Genomic DNA, 19,956 nt, shown 5'->3' with positions numbered 1-19,956 from the left:
GGGGGGGGAAGGTGTTGCATGATTTTTAGCTCATGTAACTGCCAAAAAGAAATTATTAGTCAATAGTGAGCATCAATACAACTATTTAAAAAAAACCCAAACCCTAAAAACTCACCCAACGACATTAATACCAAAAACCATGCAAACCCAAAGTGAAACAGTACTGCTTTTCCCTTTCTTTCCTCATTCTTACATCGTTAAGTGACTTCAAATGACTGTTAAAAGATATTTGTTGCAACTGAACTCAGAATTTAATCTTTGAAGACTGCATGCCACAGAAAGATTTGTTTGCAAATGCTAGTGGACTCTATTTTCCATTAAGCAGAAAAATGAAATTTCATTGCTGGAACTCTACTATAACTGGAGAGCACTTAATCACCCACAGCAATAAATGCACTGTCCATATCAGTAAGATGCAGATTTATACAGAGTCTAACTTAGACTGTTGTGGTGGGTTGACCCTGGCTGGACGCCAGGTGCCCACCAAAGGCGTTCTATCACACACACACCCCGGCTCAGCTGGACAGGGGAGAGAAAATATAACAAAGGGCTTATGGGTCGAGATAAAGACAGGGAGAGATCACTCACCAATTACCATCACGCGCAAACCAGGCTCAAATCACGGAAAATTAACTTAATATATTGCCAATCAACCAGAGTAGGGTAATGAGAAATAAAACCAAATCTCAAAACATCTTCCCTCCATCCCGCCCTTCTTCCCAGGCACAATTTCACTCCCCAATTCTCTACCTACCCCCTCCAGCAGCGCAGGGGGATGGGGAATAGGGGTTATGGTCAGTTCATCACACATTGTCTCTGCTGCTTCATCCTCCTCAGGGGCAGGACTCCTCACACTCTTCCCCTGCTCCAGCGTGGGGTCCCTCCCACAGGAGACAGTCCTCCATGAACTTCTCCAATGTGGGCCCTTCTCACAGACTGCAGTTCTCCACGAACCGCTCCAGCATGGGTCCCTTCCATAGCGTGCAGCCCTTCAGGAGCACACTGCTCCAGCGTGGGTCTCCCCCAGGGTCACAAGTCCTGCCAGAAAACCTGCTCCATGGGCTCTTCTCTCCACAGATCCACAGGTCCTGCCAGGAGCCTGCTCCAGCACAGGCTTCCCACAGGGTCACAGCCTCCTTCAGGCACCCACCTGCTCCAGTTTGGGGTCCTCCATGGGCTGCAGGTGGATATCTCCTCCACCGTGGACCTCCATGGGCTGCAGGGGCACAGCCTGCCCCACCGTGGTCTTCCCCACGGGCTGCCAGGGAATCTCTGCTCCGGCACCTGGAGCCCCTCCTCCCCCTCCTTCTTCACTGACCTGGGGGTCTGCAGGGCTGTTTCTCTTACATGTTCTCACTCCTCTCTCCGGCTGCCATTTTTTGTTCTGCGGCAACATTTTCCCCTTCTTTAATCTGTTACCCCAAAGGTGCTACCACCGTCACTGATGGGCTCAGCCTTGGCTGGCAGCAGGTCTGTCTTAGAGCCGGCTGGTATTGGCTCTGTCAGACACAGGAGAAGCTTCCAGCAGCTTCTTACAGAAGCCACCCCTGTAACCCCCCAGCTACCAAAACCTTGCCACACAAACCCAATACAACTGTAGAGAGCTAGAACTGATAAAATACTTTTGTCAAAACTTGTGTGCAACAGCTAGATAGATGAAGTTCTACATATTTATAAAGAACACACACACACACACACACACACACGGGGTCAGGCAGTCTAACGAGGTCGGCTAAATCTCCACGTACAGAGCTATGTGCCCTACCCATCTCTAGCACGTCTGCATATTCTTCATGGTTAGTTTTGCTTACATTTCCCACCCCACACAAAGGAGAAAAATCTCCAAGTATACTTTCTCAGAAGTTATGCTGAGTTTTTGGCAATCTCTTATTAAACAACAGGGATCCCAATACTTTCATTTTCTGTTTCCAGCTGCCATGTCTCTTTTTTCTTCATTTTTCACCAATTCTCTCATTCTTACCCCAAAGTATTACATTTGGTCTCACAGCTTTTTCTTTTCTTGAGTTTGTGTCTCTACCTTGACACAGAAGAGGCTGCCTGACAGGTAACAGAAGCCCTGCACCCCCAGCACTGGTATTGGGCAGCAAGAACAATTCATTACCATGACTACATCTACAGGTGCCAATCAAGAGCAGCAAGTGACAGGATAGTGGAAATATACCTTGCAAGGTAGTTTTAACCAACAAAACCCTCCTCTCCTCTTTTGCACTATGGGCCCTCCAAGAAGCTGACACAGGTGATTTCTCTTACAAAGACATCCTCCACATGCCATTTTATTCAAACACCAAAAAGTAAAACCAGCATTAGCACATAACTCCAAGTCTATGCCACCATTTCAAACACTTATGCATCATAAAGAACAAACAAACAAAAGCCCAGTTCTCTTTTGCTGCTTCACCTCTACCAGGTACTCAGCAAACCTGGAGATCTGCTGGTTTTTACTGAATTTGCTAAAAAGACAGAGGGAGTGTAAGGTAGTTTCTTCTAAAGAGAAGAAAACCCTTGATTTTTAGTAAGACAAAATACAACCATAACAAAGAGAATAAATTTGCTATCATATACAAATAACACTTTAGAGGTCAGAAAAAAGGTGTGGAGTAAATGGAGCACAGCACCTTTCATGTTCAGAAGATAGCTTCCAGATATGCTAGGAGCTAAGCAGACCTAATCTAATTTTCAAAGTAAATATTAGAAGGAGTTAGAACAGCCAAAAACATGCTCTTTATTTTCATGGCTACCACAGAACTAAAGGAAAGCTGCGGGAAGAATCAAAGTACAGCTTATTTAAGCTATGACATAGAGGCAGCTAAAAGTGAAATTTTAACCAAATAAGGGCACAACTCATAATATAAGAACTCCTCTGGAAATTGTGCTGCAGTATCCCACACAATGTAGGTCCTCACTCCTTCCTAGTCTCCCCAGGTCCCAGCTCCATCAACTGACTGACCTTCCCTACACCAGATGTTAAAACTGCCAATCTCTACTCACCTGAATGGATGTGCTCCCCGCTGTTTATCACCAGGTAAACAATTCCAGCTAGCTATTATGCTGGAACTGCTTGACTGTCATCTTCTGTTTAACCAGTTGTTTAAGACAAAGCAGGAAAGGAAAAAAAAATCCAACCAACCAAACAAGAACTCGCCCTTTTTCTCTGATTCTTCCTAGCCCTGGAAAAGGCAACCCGAGGGACACCCACAACACTCTCACAGGGTCCCACAAACACAAGCTGGTACAGCCTGGGCAGAGTTTGTATTTCCCTTGTTACCAGTGCACCTGGAGCCCACTGCTTATGCCAAGTCTTTCAGCTAGGCCTCATCTTGTGAGATGATATTGTTCCTAAGAGAATTGATTCATATCTCTGCAAAATTTAAATTTCTGAAGTCCCACCTGCAATTCCCACCAGTCTTTGTGACAGAATACAATTCCTGTAAAGACATTAAAGAATTCTTTCAGCCCAATGCAGATAGAAGACTTTATCATTTTAAGAAAAACAATACATCTTTTAAAATCAAATGCAAGGCCATAAAGTCAACATTTTATGTGCTACAGATCCCACTTCTACAGAATAAAGTGTCATTACTATATCTCAATATACCTCCTGCTTGCCAAAAAAAATAATAGTGTCAGTGATCTGAATGTGTGGAAGCCCTTTTTAAAACAAAGGTCTGGCATAGTAAATAAATAAAGCATCTATTTATTTGATTTTCAAAAAATTCCTGTTAGAAAGTTACAAGCAGTATATTTTTAACTATCAGTAACTAGAGGAAGGCACTTTAAAATAATGAGAAATACTTGAACTGACAGTGACCTGGATATTCCAGTTATTGCCAGCAGTTCCTTTCAATAAGGATCACTTTCCCCAAAAAACTGGAGGAAAAAAAAAAAAAAAAATCTATCTACTAGATTTGTGCACAACCAAAGGCTACAGCATAAAAAACCACCACCTCTTCAAATCTTGGTATCAAGGAATATTAATGTGTACAGCACCTCCCCTTTTGAACACAATTACATGAGACACTATACAAAGACAGCTTGATAGCCCTCTCACTGAAATTATCTTCAATCTAACCTCCAACATCATAACCATCTCTCAAGTTCTCTATAGCAATCACCTAGGACAGGAAAGGTCATAAGGGACCCTCACCTGCAATTCAGTCATCTCTCAGGTACTGAAAAAGTTCATTAAACATAGTACAATAAAAACCTCCTACTGCACAACAGATAGGCTTAAGTTTGTTAATTTGACTTATGGCACCACGAAGAACACTGGTTTATACAAAGAGCAACTACACTTTTTTTTTTTAATATCAAACTTTATAAAATTATGTATGCCAAAACACAAGCAGCACTTAATCTTAGTTTCACTCAGTCAGAAAAGGATCTAGCTCTACTACGATCACATCACAAGAGGAAAAAGGCTGCTGTGATAAAGCTTCTAGAGCTTTTCTTGCCTTTGACCTCTCACCCCAAGCAATTATTATAATGCTTTCTTGATTATCACAATAATGCTGCTCCACTGCTACGCCAAAGTAGCAGACAGCCAAAACCTTGCACATCACCTGCTCAACCAAAGAACAGTTGAACAAGAGTTCAGGCCTACATCAACTACATTTATTTGTTTTGTTTACAATAATACATCAGTTTTGGCCAACAGGCCCCTACTTTTGCCTATAAGCATTCCCATCTCAATACTCACCTTTAATACTCACAGAGCAAATCTGTCTTCTATACTAAGCAACAATCACGAACGTACCAAATTTCCTCCTGTTTATTCAGTTCCCTTTTGGGGGATTATGGTTTCACAGCATCACCACTGCACATCTTCAAAATCAAACACTACTTGCTAGGAAAAAGCTTGGAGACAACTGCAGCATTACTATCTGATTCTGCCCATCACAGTCCAGCAATGACTGAACTTATCAATGCAAGTCATTCAAAAAATCACTGCTATGTGTTTCAGGGCATATGTATAGATAACCTCTTTAAAACAAAAACAAAATAAAACAAAACAAAACAAAAACAAAAAAGAAAAAAAGGAGGAGGGGAAGTATTTCATAAGACATAAATGTTCAGTAATCCACATTTCAAGTTAGTTTGCAAGTTGGAGCTCCCAAATTGGGACTTGATCAAACACATGAAAAATGCAGTGTTTTACAATACTGTCTATTGTCCATGGGCCAGTCTGAAAGCCAGCTTCACCTGCAGTATAATTATAGATGATTTTTTTTTTCTTTCCTTTAGTGAAATGCAGCATGATTTTCATTCTTATTGCTCTTAATCCAAATACTAACAATCGGATTGACATATCTATTCCACATGAATTATTTTTCTTTTAGCTTGAGAACTGGAATACACAGCTTTTCCTGTTAATAGTAGCTACAGAGATGTTGTAAAGCCACCCTGCATAACGTTGTGATAGATTGAAATGAAAATACTCAAGAAATAGGACCATTACTCTTCCCACCCCCACCAGCACAGCAAAATAGCCTACAGGTGAGCACAGGATTTATTTTCTATGTAGATGAAGCTTTTTTTCCTGTCTATGATCTGATACTTGGCATCTAGTCTCTTAAAGCAAAACAAAACAAAAACCCACCTTCTTCCAGAGATCAGTGAAAACAAATAATTTAACAATGAGTAATGTGTAATAAGGTATATATTTACATTAGAGATTTCATTAAAAATCTGTATTTAAAAACAAAACCTTAACAGCTAACATCCTACAACACATGAGTTTCTATTTTCCTGTGTGCTATTAGCAAAGAGCAGAAAATTCCTGAATCCCTAAATTATCTGTTCATCATTATGTGGAAACATTGCATGGTATCAGTTAAAATCAACAGTGTCATAGTACATACCACTACAACAGCATATGTACGTGTTTACTGCAAGCATACGTCTTACCATTTTGCAATACTTGATTGTAAGTCCACTTGCTAGCTTATCTTTAAAATTATATTTATTTCATACCACAACACAAGGTGATCTGCTTTTCTCATTTTCAGAGAGACTTCTCTTTCACATCCTGGATTCACCCATTCCCATCCTGGCTTCTTCCAGCCCAAGTCTGAAGCTGACAGAAAAAGAACTGACTGGAAATCCTTTGCTTTACACTGCCCAATGAATTGGAACTGTTCTCACAAAAACCCCACACTTTTAGCTTTTTCCAAAACAGGAAAGGCTATTTTGTTTATAAGCTTCTAGAGATTCTCCCCCTTAATGACTGTCACACTCAGAAAATGGAAGACTACCACCTGTAACTATATATATCTTAACCACCTTTCACTGCTGTTTGCCGCATCCTACCTCCTCCATATACACACATTTCTAAAAAGTTGCTTGAAACAAATTCTAGAATTTTTTCAGTCACTTAAAGTTTTAGATCAAGAAGCCAAAAGTTATGCTACAGCTGTATCAAAACACACTCTGCACAGCTGTATTGTTCTTGTGATTCAACAACTGAATTGAATACTAACTAGCATCAGCAAAAGTCTATGTATTTTAATGTTTGGTAAGAACAAGGACTCTTGTTGTCACTCTTGATTTGTCACAAAATTCTCCTGCCAGAAAAAGTACAGTGGCTTCTATACAACATGTTTTATGTTATGGCATGCTCATTGGCAAATTACAGTTCACTGCTTAGATTCTCTGATCAGGGCTTGGAATGGGAAGTCCCTAAATTTACTTACCTTCCGCAACCTTTACAGTTGCATTGTCCCAATTTTAGCTCTAATACTCCTCCAAATAAGACTGCAAGCCATCAGTCAAATCTAATGGAGAACAATGATTGCAGAAAAGAGTATGCTTTTAGGAGCACCTCCAGATGAAAGAAAACCTCTGAGATAAAGAATGTCAAATAAACCATTCAGAGACTAACATAACATCTCAACTTCTTCTGTTTTCTTCAGAGTCACTCTGTCAGTTCCAGATGGTCAGCGCTGGTTTTCCCTAAAGCTGGTACAAAACAGAATTTATACCATGACCATCCCACAGCAGGAAATGGGCACTATGTGGTAGAGGTGCATGAAATGACCAAGACATTTCCTTGAAACTTTACGACTCACTAAGCACCTAAGGCTATGAAGGCAAACTCCCAGAACTAACAGTCAACAAATAGGCTGTGCTCCTCAAGAACACAGTTCCCACCTTGGAATGGACCTAAAGATACAGAAATGAGGCAACTCCTGAAAACTACCCTTAGTTTACAGCAGAAGCCCATGCAATGGATCAAGTTAAGCGGCATCCTTTCTTCAGGTAAAGTTACTGTCTACTGGTAGAGCCCATCTTGTGTCTAGGTCTTGCACTGAGAGACTAAGACAAATGAACATCTGAACAGGGAAAAAAGGCTCAGATGAACTGGGAAACAAACCACAACCTGCAAGGAGATCAAGAACTAAGCTTGAAATAAACTATAGACTAGAGAAACTAAGCAAAGCAACCAAACAAAAAACTCAAAATGCTGACAATGTGAAGGAAAAAGCAGAAACCGCTTTTTCCTAGTCATTGTATATTTGTTGTAAAGACAATTGAACTGAAAAGTCCAAACATCTCACCTCAAACAAGTATCACAGAATGGCAGACACGGAAAGCATCACAACCACTCCCAGCTTTGACTCACCTTTTTATAAAACATGAAATAGGTATACAGTCATTAGACTCAGCATGAATCTTTGCCTTTGCTTAAGATGTATGGCTGCATGCATGCACCATCAAACTTCTTTGTTCCTCCCTTCTTACATAAAACAGTCTAAATTTTTCCTATGTACGGAAATTAAACACTGAACCTAGTCTTGAATGGCACATTCAGCTTTTGCTTTCAATTACAGCACTGCTTGCCAAGAAACAAACAAGTCACCAGACTGATAATATTGTGTCTTCTTCTAGACATTGATTATTTTGTTTTCACATAACTGCATTTGGATCACAGAGAAGAGACTCCTCAGCAGTACGTTGCTTTCTTCTCTAATGATGCAACACATTGTCCACATTCACCTTTTAATTAAAGTCTTAAAACAATATTGTTTTCTTAATCACAATCCTTAAGACCACACAACTTCTGGTACATGACAAAAAAGCTATTCCAAAACACTAAGATTTGTTCTGCATATTAGTAGACTTACAATTTTGTTTTTAAAGTATCAGCAGACCATAATGTGCAGCTTCTAAAGTGGAAACACTTCTTCCCACCCTCTAACTGAATGTCTGAACTTCCTACTTAGGTCTGTGGCTGATGTTTTGTAAGAATAGAGACCCACATGGGACTGTAAACATAAAATTCATCGAAGAACTGTTCTTGTTTCATTCCTAATGAAGCTTTTTCACCATGTCTGGCATTCTCACACTAAGATTAACCAGAAAACATTTAATGTTTATCTGAAGACTTCCACTGAGTCTCTAACTTGCTATCACCTCTACTTATACCTAAATCATGCTCAAAGAACAGTTTGCTGTTGGTCATGAAAACCACCTCTCTTTTTGGTGGAACCTAAAATATCAATTTTTAACTGGAAATTGACTAGTTGAAATGTCACATTCTATTCATCTTGACTAAGTTAATACCAGGCACACAGGTTTCTACACAAAATTTGGGTTGCCAGAAGTGCTGCAAAAAAAGGTTACTTTTGTTTTAACATACTGTAGTATACCAATATTTATCCTTAACATTAAGCAGTCTAAGTATTTGCTGTACCAGCCTCACGGCATCTATGTAACGTGTATATCAGTGTTGATGCTAGGCTTTCATCTCTAGATCAGTATCACCGTTTGGCACACTGTCTCTATTTCTACGATAAAAGCACCAGCTGGATGTCAAGATCAAGGTATGGATCAATGAGAGTCAAGCACTGTCCATTCTTAGGTTATCCCTTCAAGTCAGGCTTATGGTACATGTAGGACAAAATAAAGGAAAAATATTTGCTGTACTTGCTCCAAAAAAAAATATCAGCTTTCAGGTTCTAAATTCAGCCACTTAGTTATTTGAGGAAGATTCTGAGGCTATATTGTAGGGATATTGTGCCTAGCAGGTGGCTCAACAGGTACCAAAACCCCCCAAAGTTCAGAAGCACATTTTAAGTTCAAGTTCCAGTTAAGTTCAATTTACAATTCGTATCTTTTGTGGTAATGGGGTATTTCACAGTGCACTTCTCTCTACAGATTCCCAAGGCTGAAAGGAGACCAATATTGCAAATAATACTGGTATTTTAGAAAATATTACATAAGAATAAGATGGTACTAGAAAAGACACAGTGGGTAAATAGCTCTCCCAACACAAAAACGTATTGTGCAACTGATATACCAATTGACATGCCAGTAGTAATGCTATGGGTGATAAGATTATTAATAAACTGATATTTAAAGATTATCTCTATGGGTTTACCCAGTGAGGTTCCAGCAAACAACAAATCATCTGCAGATATTCCTTAATTTATGCCCATGTTCAGATGACTGCTACAACAAAAGCAAAAAATTTAAAATACGTACGTTTCCACTCTCTTTCCATAAATAAACGGGATCAAGAAAAGAAGGCATCCCTGGAATCAAGACATGTTTTCAAAGCTCTTGGTAGAGAAATGTTTTTCCTAGCCAATGGGATGTGTGGAATCCCCCCCTAATTAGCCTCATAGCTCTGAAGAAAAGAATTTTTTTAAAAAAAGTCTTATCCTAGAGGGAAATAAATCACGGGACTGGGACGGTAACCATGACAGTAAGGTGAAAGCTTAATGGAATCTTTGGACGTCTGGTTCACACTAAAAGCAAGAAAGCAGCAAATGAATCCTACAGTTCCCTCCAGACCATTTGGAACAGACACTTGCCTGTCTGTTTGTCTGTCCCCATAGCAGTGGCAGTCTTGAAAACAGAAGAGACTGTATTCGAGCCATAATTCATGCAATGTTTTCTCTTATTACAAGGAAAAACGGGAGATTCAGAAGCAACATAAACACAAATCTAAGGTACAGGCATGTTTTTAATTGTGCTCCTCTTAGCATTAAAGGGGCACCAACTCCGGTATAAGCGTATGTAACATAATTAAGTCAAGTACAAATTTAAAACTTTTCTAGAAAAATGATTCATTCATTGCCGTTCAAAGCCCAATCATAACTATTATTACAATGACCTTTTCAAGCTCACTTAAAACATATGAAAGACTACCCAACTCCTGAGGAGAGATAGCTACTGACTTATAGTGTTGTCTTACACCATCCAACGAAACATAGCTCCTCTCTAGGCGTTAGAATTGCCTCACCATTAGGAAGACAGCCAAGAGCTCAGAATCCTAGCAGGCAACAGAGGATAAAAAAATACTTTATACTATAAATTAGCATAAAATTTATTATTATCACTGAGGAATTACAGACATGTATTCCGATACAAAAATTCCTTTACAGCACATTGTTGTGCCAAAAGTAGTATTTATTTTTCTCCTTAAAAGTAAATAAAACAAACAAAAAAGAAGACATGTAGTGGAAAATTAGCTCCAATGACATTACGTCTAAGGAGGCTAAGAACTTAGATTTCTGAAGTAAATAAGGCTAACAAAATACAAACACAAACTTGGCATGTCCATGTGCAACACACCTCTGCAGCAAGCAATCTGTTGCAATCTATTTGCAACCTTTTCAGACTATCAAATGAAAAAACCACAGTTTTTTTAACATAGTTCTACTACCAAAAGAGAGTACGAAAAACTTGAATGACATTCAAAACTATTAAAACTTCTTATGACTTACTTAGCCTTTATTATATTTACAGTTATGAAAACAGCCTGACAGAAAGGAAGGAGACCAGGGAAGAGAAAGCAGTAAATCTGTAACAGTAATTGAGTAATATATAACTGGCTGAATAAACAGGAAAAGAAAACAAAGAGCAGCTTGAACTGAAAGGGGGAGCTTAACCTTTGATACACTAATAAATCTAACAAATGCTTAAAACTCAAGCAAACGTATGTTACCTCCACTAGGAACAAACCTTCAAATCTTTTTCAAGAACTGCTATAAAAGGATGGTCATACAGATGTTTTTCTCCCACGCCCAGTAAAAAAGTTCAAGGGCTTTCAAATAGAGCAAAACCTGAATCTGCCCTTCTGGCTGTTACCTCCTAGTCATGAAAGCAGGTATAACACCACTGTCTTTTCAAAGACTGTAGATGAAAAACACCTAGCTCTGCTCATGGCTTTTTCAGCTGCTATTCTGAACATCAATAGAGGTAAGAATTGTCAATTTATCTGAGCTTTTCTACTGCTGCTTTTCTCTCCTGTTCAAAATCAAGTTTTAGTAGTAACACTGGAGGCAGGAACTGGATGGATTTAGAGGTTGGGAAAGGTAGGGAAAAGAAAAGCAGAACCAGTCAGTATCACAGCGGCCAGGAAAGAGGCTAATACAGACCCTTCCTTTTTCCTCACATACAGACATATCTCAAATATAGGAACACGGGTGTAGGTAGGTAATAGATAAAATATTGCAGGACAGCAGCTAGGAAGCTTTGCGGTAACAACAGGGAAGACAAACTTTACTCCCTCTTCCTTTTAGCTGTTATAGAAGGTTGGGTTCAACTGCAACAGTCCCATTTCTCAGCTGAAAATTCAGATACAGGAAGAATAATTGAACTAAGCACAGCGATGCAACTTCGGGAAGCACTGCAGCTAATTTCTGTTTTTCATGCAGGTCTTTGGAAGAGAACAAGTTTTCTCCCTTGTAGAAAGCTCTTCAGCCACCAGAAGCCTTCTCTTAGCAGTTATGCCCTTTAACTACCAAAACGTTTTGTACATTTGCATAAACAAGAAATACGATGGTTTAGTAAACTGGAGAACAGACATGATATTAAGCATTGGAAAGGAATGGAAAGCAGGGAAAGTTTCCTACCCTGAGCAAGAAGCTTCAAAAAAAAAATAAAAACACACACATAGATGCCATGTGACATGGACATGTGTGTGTCCATGAAGAATGGACAGAGCTCCTACTCAGACAACCATGTCAGCAAACAAGGCACCCTAGTTCATTAAAGGAAAGAAAACGAAAGATAAAGTTAAGTTCAGGCTAACAAATTGTACAAAACCAAGCACTTTCGTTACTAGATTGCAAGAGAAGCATCTTGGCAGTTAACATCCTGAAAGCTAGGATGTAATAAAGAGGTTTCTCGCAAAGTATGAACAACATAGGTTTACTTCCCCAAACAGAATCGCTGAGCATCTCAGGCTAACACTCCTTGCAAAACTAAGAAGAAATGCTTTGAGTACCCACCTGCCACCAGATCCTCCTGCTCATCTTTCACAGCTTCTCCTCAACACTCACTCCCCTCCCTGCATCCTCCTCAGAAAGCGAAGTGGGAAAGCCTCTTACACCTTCAGGAACAGGGTCACATTTACTACCTCCTCAAATGTCAGTGCTGCTGCTGGAACCCTAGCCTGATCTCTTACGCATCATGTGTGGGGAGATGGGTGGTACAAAGCACAGCTGGAAGCCCTGTCCCAGCTCTATTCATAGCATAAGCCCAACCAGCAGTTTTCATAGCCACCTTTGCTGCCTCTGACAGCAGATGCTCCCTGCCCTTTGTCCTACTTTAAGTTAAACTCCCTCATTGGTTGGCAATTCAGGGCCCCGAATGAACGCTATTATTTCCTCCCCAAAGTCATCCCCATCTACATACAAGAGCGGTCATTAGCCACCTTCTCCACTTTCCTCTGCACACTCAGAATCCCCTAGACCCATTTCTTACTGGATTCTTGCAACAGGCAAGGATGCAAGAAGCTATTCCTTCAAAAAAAGCTGGCTCCCTGCATGATGGTGGTAAGACCAAAGCTATTTTGGATGACCCATTACTTTCATTAGAAAGCCTCTGCTCTTTCTGAAAAAGGGTACAGGACTGCAGCATTAACTATAAAGTAGGGAAAAATTCTTCAGGAAAGAGAGAAGCATACTTCTTACTAACCTGTATTATAATCAGCAGCAGCAGTCTGCTCTGGGGAATGTAGAGAAACTTTCCTCTACAACTATGCTAATGAAGAATTTGCTGTAACTACTATACTTCACTCCTGTATTCACTCCCTCACCCTTTTCAACTTTCACAAGTTTACACCCAGTATTCTTCACTGCTGAGTTATTAACATATTAACATATGATTCAGTGCCAGAAGCATACTGACTTAAGTTAAACTGCACAAGATTTCTTAAATTTTTTCTTTCTTGCTGTAAGCAAAGTGCAACTTGGCCTTGGGCAGTTAATTAGGTATTTAGTCTATTTAGGTACTACAAAATTGTTTTAATGCTTTCCATGATAAATGAAAGTGAAATATAATATTCAAGCAATATACAGAATACACAGCAAGGACTCTACTAAAGACATTGACTTTTACAAGTTATTACAAACAAGTGGGGTTTTTTTCAAACAAAATCTTCAATCAAAATCAGATGAAAGATGGTCAAAGTCAGAAAAGCCTTACAGTCTGCATGAAATAACAACATTCCTCATTTAAAATAATCTCAGTAACCTCATTTGAGCTTCTAGGCCCCAATCATCAACTTAAAATAAAACATGGAATAGCTTCTATATCCAGAAACACACCAGAAAATTTCAGCAGTCCATCCACATGGATAAATTTACCGGTCTTTATACACCCTCATCTTTGAGCCAGAAACAGGATTAAGAAAAGCTTTTGCACCTTGGACTAGAAGAATAACATACTTTCTCTGAAAAGAGGACAACAGACATTAATTAATTATTCTTTCTTTTTACAGGCCTACATTCGAGTTCTGGCAATTTATGTACTGTCCTACACCCAAATTCTGCTTTCCCTCAAAGAGCAATGACTTAAATGCTACCACAGATATACAATGATTGGTAAATATTTTTCCTCACAGCAGGTGTTAGGACAAGCTCAACCAAACAAGCAAGAAAATGCTCTGTAAATACCAACATTTCCATCTAGTCTTGCAAAACGTGTCACTTGACATCAACAAACACTTCCAGAAATCCCATTTACACCAACCAGAACAGTTCTGTGGGTCAGAGTTTTATCCATGTATAGCAAAAAAAAAATTTATTGTTAGTATGACACTCCCCAGTAAGATAATACAAGTATTACTTTGAAGCCATTCTGCTGATCATCTAAACAAGAAGAGGGAATAATAGCTAAAATTGACTATACTACTTTTCTGCTTACCTCCAAGACAACACAGGTTTTTCTTCTCCATTAAAATCAAGTGAATTTCTTTCAATAGCATATGTAGGTAGAAGGGATGGAGTATGTGTGTGCATGGCAAGCTCACTGTTGTTCACTTCTGCTACTGGTGACATCAGTAAGCCTACCTATTTATAATCCCACCACCTGACCAAACAGCCTGCAGAGTACATCTAGAGATTTGTATAGCCATTAATCTTGACAGATCTACTTCAGCCAATTCAAAAGAGAGTATTAAGTAGCTTTGTTATGTCTTCTGTGGCTTTATACCATAAAAAGAATCCAATCCTGTTTTCCGCGCCCCTTCTATTTTTGCAAGACAAGTTGAATGGGAAGGTTTAGAATTAGGACTTTCTTCCTTCTATGCTTTTTAGCCTTCCCTATTTCTCTGTCTGTAAGATACCTGACTAAACAGTTCAGGTGAGCAAATTTTAGTGATCAGTGGAATATTTAGGCAGGAGAGGCAAATACCCTTTTACACCTAGTTAATTTGATCATCAGTACTACCTACAAAATTATTGATGAATTATCTTGATGAATCAACTTCACAAAAGTACAATATTTATGCTATCAGGAAAACAAAAAACAACTTTGCAGTGTTTGAAGTACAATAACTTACAGAAGCTGGACCTCATTATCAATTAAAACCAGAAGCTGCTTAAAAGCAATTCTCAATTCAGTTATGTCTTCCCAAAGTCAAACCTAACATGTACAGTCATGGTTTAGCCCCAGCCAGCAACCAAGCACCACCCAGACGCTTGCACACTCCTCCCTATTTGGTTGAGGGGAGAGAATCAGAACGGTAAAAGTGAGAAAACTTGTAGGCTGAGATAAAGTCAGTTTAATAGGTAAAGCAAAAGCTATGCACGCAAGCAAAGCAAAACAAGGAATTCGTTCACCACTTCCCATCAGCAGGCAGGTGTTCAGCAATCTCCCCATCTCCAGGAAAGCAGGGCTCCATCACGCCTAACAGTTACTTGGGAAGACCAACGCCATCACTCTAAACATCATTATTCCCCCCCCTTCTTCTTCCCCCAGCTTTACATGCTGGGCATGACGTCATATGGTCTGGAGTATCCCTTTGGTCAGTTGGGGTCAGCTGTCCCAGCTGGGTCCCCTCCCAACTTCTTGTGCCCCCCCCCAGCCTGCTCGCTGGTGGAGTGGGGTGAGAAGCAGAAAAAGCCCTAACTCAGTGTAAGCACTGCTCAGCAGTGTCGTGGTTTAACCCCAGCCAACAACTAAGCTCCACGCAGCCGCTCGCTCACTCCTCCCCATCCAGTGGGATGGGGGAGAAAATCAGGAAAAGAAGTAAAACTCGTGGGTTGAGATAAGAACGGTTTAATAGAACAGAAAAGAAGAAACTAATAATAATAATGATAACACTAATAAAATGACAACAGTAGTAATAAAAGGATTGGAATGTACAAATGATGCGCAGGGCAATTGCTCACCACCCGCCGACCGACACCCAGCTAGTCCCCGAGCGGCGATTCCCCATCCCCACTCCCCAGTCCCTATACTGGATGGGACGTCCCATGGTATAGAATACCCTGTTGGCCAGTTTGGGTCAGCTGCCCTGGCTGTGTCCTGGGCCAACTTCTTGTACCCCTCCAGCTTTCTCGCTGGCTGGGCATGAGAAGCTGAAAAATCCTTGATTTAGTCTAAACACTACTGAGCAACAACTGAAAACATCAGTGTTACCAACATTCTTCGCATACTGAACTCAAAACACAGCACTGTACCAGCTACTAGGAAGACAATTAACTCTATCCCAGCTGAAACCAGGACAAGCAGTAACTAAAACATCTCAGCATTATCAACATGGTTTTCAGCACAAATCCAAAACGTAGCCCTGTACTAGCTACTACAAAGAAAATAACTCTATCCCAGTCAAAACCAGCACACCATTGTGTGGACTGCTTGCAATTAAGTCTGCCCAGGGAATGGGAAGGAATGCAGTCAACAAACTCTTTTGGGCAAGCGCTATCATCGATGGCAACATGCTACAGGTTCCTATCATTGGTAAATGTTGCTTCTAGATCTGTATCAGGCCATGTAGTGTTTCAAAGTGGCTTGTGCACCACTACAGTGAGGGGATAACATCTGTGTGAGTGCGTGAGTGCTGAGTGAACATTACTGACGATTCCTTACGTGGCCTCTCTTACCTGAGAAGTCCTATCACCAGCATCCATCCCCCATTATGTAGACAAAACAGAAATCTAAGTCAGTTTTCCTAAGGTGTGTAAGGTTGAGTGAAACAATCAATCAGATCAATCTGTTGTGTTCCAAGTCAACTGCACTCTTCAACCAAACTTCAAGAGTTAATGATACAAAGAATAGAAAACCTTGAAGCAATTTCAATTGCTTGAAAAGCTGGGGACAGCAATAATGCAGATGCAGCCAGACTTGCAGGGCTAGACCACCAGTAGTAAAACTTTCAGTGCAGACAGGGTATCAGTGTTGCCTAAAATACCAACACATTCCCTATAGCTATTATGTCCTACACAGGACAAAACATTTCGGAATTCCACTTGGAATATATCCAGGTCTAAGGGCTGTAGCTAGAAATAGTCAATTAATTTTCACAATAATAAAATATCTGATTATATTTTTTTCAGTCCCACTGGTATTATGTGGTACTAAATTTTACATACTGTTTACCCACTTAGCAATTACCTTTTTCTAGCTTTCCCATATTAAGCAGTAAATTTATCACTGTAGAAAAAATTATGTGGTTTTCATTCAGGGAGTCACCAATGGAATTTAATACTATCAACCACGATTAGAAAGTGCCCAGCATTTCAGATAACCTGAAAGGAAAGAAAGGAAAAGTTATCCATTTCTGCAAGTACGTACCTGGCTATTTTCCCTGCATCTCACAGAAGTTATTTTTACTTTTCCCCCTCTACTGATATCACTCAGCATAGGCTACTGGTACTTTTTTTTTTTTTTTTTTAAGTTCCTAGAAAACTTGTGGAAGGCAAAATGTTGAGAATTTTAAAAGACGGGGTGGGAGGAGAGCTTAGACAGGGTATTAGGAAAAAACACAAAACACCATCTAAAGGAATGGAATGAAAATGCTTTGTTAGAATTTCTTTAGGATTAGAATTTTAAAATGCTTCTAATTTTCCCATAAAGCATCTACTTAAATTACTCATCTTGGCATTGCTGTATTAGCAAACATTCCCTAAAAAGGAAACATCAGCTGACTAGTATCAGCAGCAAAAGGGAATGCATATAGATGGATCATAAACATGGAATTTACTTCTTGTGCGTATGCTTTAAAAGAAATAAACAATCTAATTTTGCTAAATACAATGACACTGTAGTGCTAAATACAAAACATTTTCTAGAGGTCCCTGTATAGGTGACATTTTTAGTACAGGTGTTTCATGCTCTTTAATCCACAGAATTGTTTCCAAGACCAAAAGGATATGAAGACTTGCACATACTAGTGAGGGCAGTAAAACAAAAGCTTCCCAATATTAATTTTTAGATCTTCAATGCCTTCAGATTCACTCATCTGTGATTATCCAGAGCATTGAATATTTCTGCATTGAGGAAAAAAACAAACCAAAACAAAAAACCCTCCAAAAGCCCAATAGGCTGTTAGAACTCAACGGATGTGTATCAATTATCTGCAAATGGAAAAGCTGGTCAGAATTATCTGTTTTTTAAAAATCCCCAACAGGGACATATCTGTGAAGCTGGGAGCTCTTTGAACCTATTGTCTCTATTGTTACAAACAAAAGACTGTTTTTTAAAACTATCTGATATTTCATCTAACCCTGAAATAGTAATGATTATTTTTTTAAATAATATCCATGAGAAACTGAAGTCTGAAAGCAGCAAGAATAGCAGGAAACCTGGATTACTAGGCTAAGAATTGGCATTCTTCCAGATTAAATTCTTGCTTTATTAAATACTCTATTTCTTCAGTTGCTTTGTACCTACTGACATGACATCTCATCTGTGATGGATCAACACAGTCAAGTGTCCAGGGAAAGGCAAGGAGTTTTGTTCTATCAAGAAGAACTTAAGAAGAAAGCATAGATAAGAGGCTTCCAAATAGCTTGGAAGCAGACCAAGGTCTTGTTTTTCTTATGCAAGTCACACAACAAGGAAACTTGATTATAGATTGTATAATCACGCAACATTAAGGGGGACTTAATTATTTTTCCATTATTTAACATTTGGTTTAAGGATTTTATGCAGCATCATTAGACAATTCTGTTGCATGTTCTCTTTTCGCTTACTTGGAACAGTCAGAACACAACAAATTGGTACATGTAGAAATGGTAAAAGTAAGAACATGAGAGCTGAGAGACCACATCATTATGTCCCTTACATGAAAGCCATATCAAACCTTTGACCATCCCTGTCGATCCTCTCTGAACCTTTTCCAGTTCTATTATATCCTATTGGAGATGACAGTGACTAGAACTGTGCACGGTATTGTTATTACAGATTTATACAGTGGCATCATTCTCTTTTCTTCTCTATTCCTTTACTAATATACGTGGCAAACTGATTTGTATTAAAATTATCTAAAGTGAATTTAATCTCATTTTATTATCCATCTATTTTTGTAAAATCCCTCTGCAAGTCTTCAGAGTCATGTCTCCTCTCATTACTACAAAAAATAATTTTTTACTGTTATCAAACTGCCACCTCACTATTCAGCTGCTCTTCTAGATTATTAAGATGTCGAACTAAGAGTTCCAGCACAGATCCCTGTGGAACTCCAACGTGGCCTCCCCTCACCTTCATAGCAGACCATTTGCCATACCTCTGTTCTTATTTTTGGGCAAATTATTTAGCTGTGCAAGGCCTACCATCTTATGCCATGTTTGTTTAGTTTTCCTAAAAGGTTAAAGACTAGCAGATGCCTTTTGAAAGACCAGAAAGAGTGCACCAGCTGGCTTTTCCTTATACATTTGGTCAGCACAGCACTTAGATTCTTTTTACATTTTTACAGCATTAAAACATTTACACTGCTATATTGAAGAGTTCCTCATTTTATTTTAAATGTGCTTCTTGCATCACAGTCTGCATAGAAACAGATTTTGTTTGTAAATTCAGCCACCAAATTTGTAGTTTATCTTGGAATACTAAGGTGGTACTTAAGAGCCCTCACACCAAAGCTGTCCTAGTTGCTGTGCAAATTCAGGACAAAAAGAGAGCGCCTGCTCAGAAAACTTTTGGAGACAAAAGGACAAAGCCCATATTTGGGCTGCCTGTCCACAGCATGGCTTCCCTTAAAGTGCTCTATGACCCTTTCACCCCTCTATCTCAATTATAACCCTCTATCCTCATTTTCACATCATAGATCACTCCTCTCTCTACTCAGAACAAAAGGTAATATGCAAACACTAACATATTTTATGACCTTACTGAGTCATATTTCATCTCGGCTGCTAAGGATCTGCCTTACTATCCCACAGATGTTTTAGTATTTTCTTCTATGCCAACTCTCTTCCTGAGAGCACTTTCTGTAACTTTTTCCATGGGACCACCACCACCTTCTCACCTAAGGCTCTACCTGCATTACACCTACAAACATCGGACAATTAAGAATCCATAATATTTCTTGGTAAGTGTGTAGTAATACATTACAACTTCCCTCCCTTTTAAGGTCAAAGAGAACCACAAATCAAGGGACTTAGGAAAATTCGTACGGATTAAGCTCTATAGAGGAACACAAGGGTTAAGGTAAAATGAGCAGCAAAAACCCCCAGAGTCTGATGAGAGCAAAATGCTTCC

The 19,956-nt window shown here is 39.4% G+C and overlaps 1 protein-coding gene across 7 annotated transcripts in view; it reads right to left on the bottom strand.

The window, feature by feature from the left end:
* The window catches only part of COBLL1 (cordon-bleu WH2 repeat protein like 1), a 94,276-nt gene that overhangs the window by 44,865 nt on the left and 29,455 nt on the right, over nucleotides 1-19,956 (bottom strand). For 4 of the 7 annotated variants that reach the window (XM_049805479.1, XM_049805486.1, XM_049805521.1 and 1 more), the window contains exon 1: nucleotides 14,176-14,283. The exons of 2 other annotated variants lie outside the window; for them this stretch is intronic. In XM_049805479.1, coding sequence (XP_049661436.1) covers nucleotides 14,176-14,270 — 95 coding nt within the window. In that variant the 5' untranslated portion in view covers nucleotides 14,271-14,283. Of the gene's footprint in view, nucleotides 1-14,175; nucleotides 14,310-19,956 lie in introns of those variants that run through there. One more of the 7 variants, XM_049805470.1, reaches the window with a different exon arrangement.

The sequence above is a fragment of the Accipiter gentilis genome, chromosome 1, assembly GCF_929443795.1.
Source record: "Accipiter gentilis chromosome 1, bAccGen1.1, whole genome shotgun sequence".
In the NCBI taxonomy this organism is placed as follows: domain Eukaryota; kingdom Metazoa; phylum Chordata; class Aves; order Accipitriformes; family Accipitridae; genus Astur; species Astur gentilis.
Note: the sequence above shows the minus strand (reverse complement) of the source record. Positions and strands in the feature narration are given on the sequence as shown.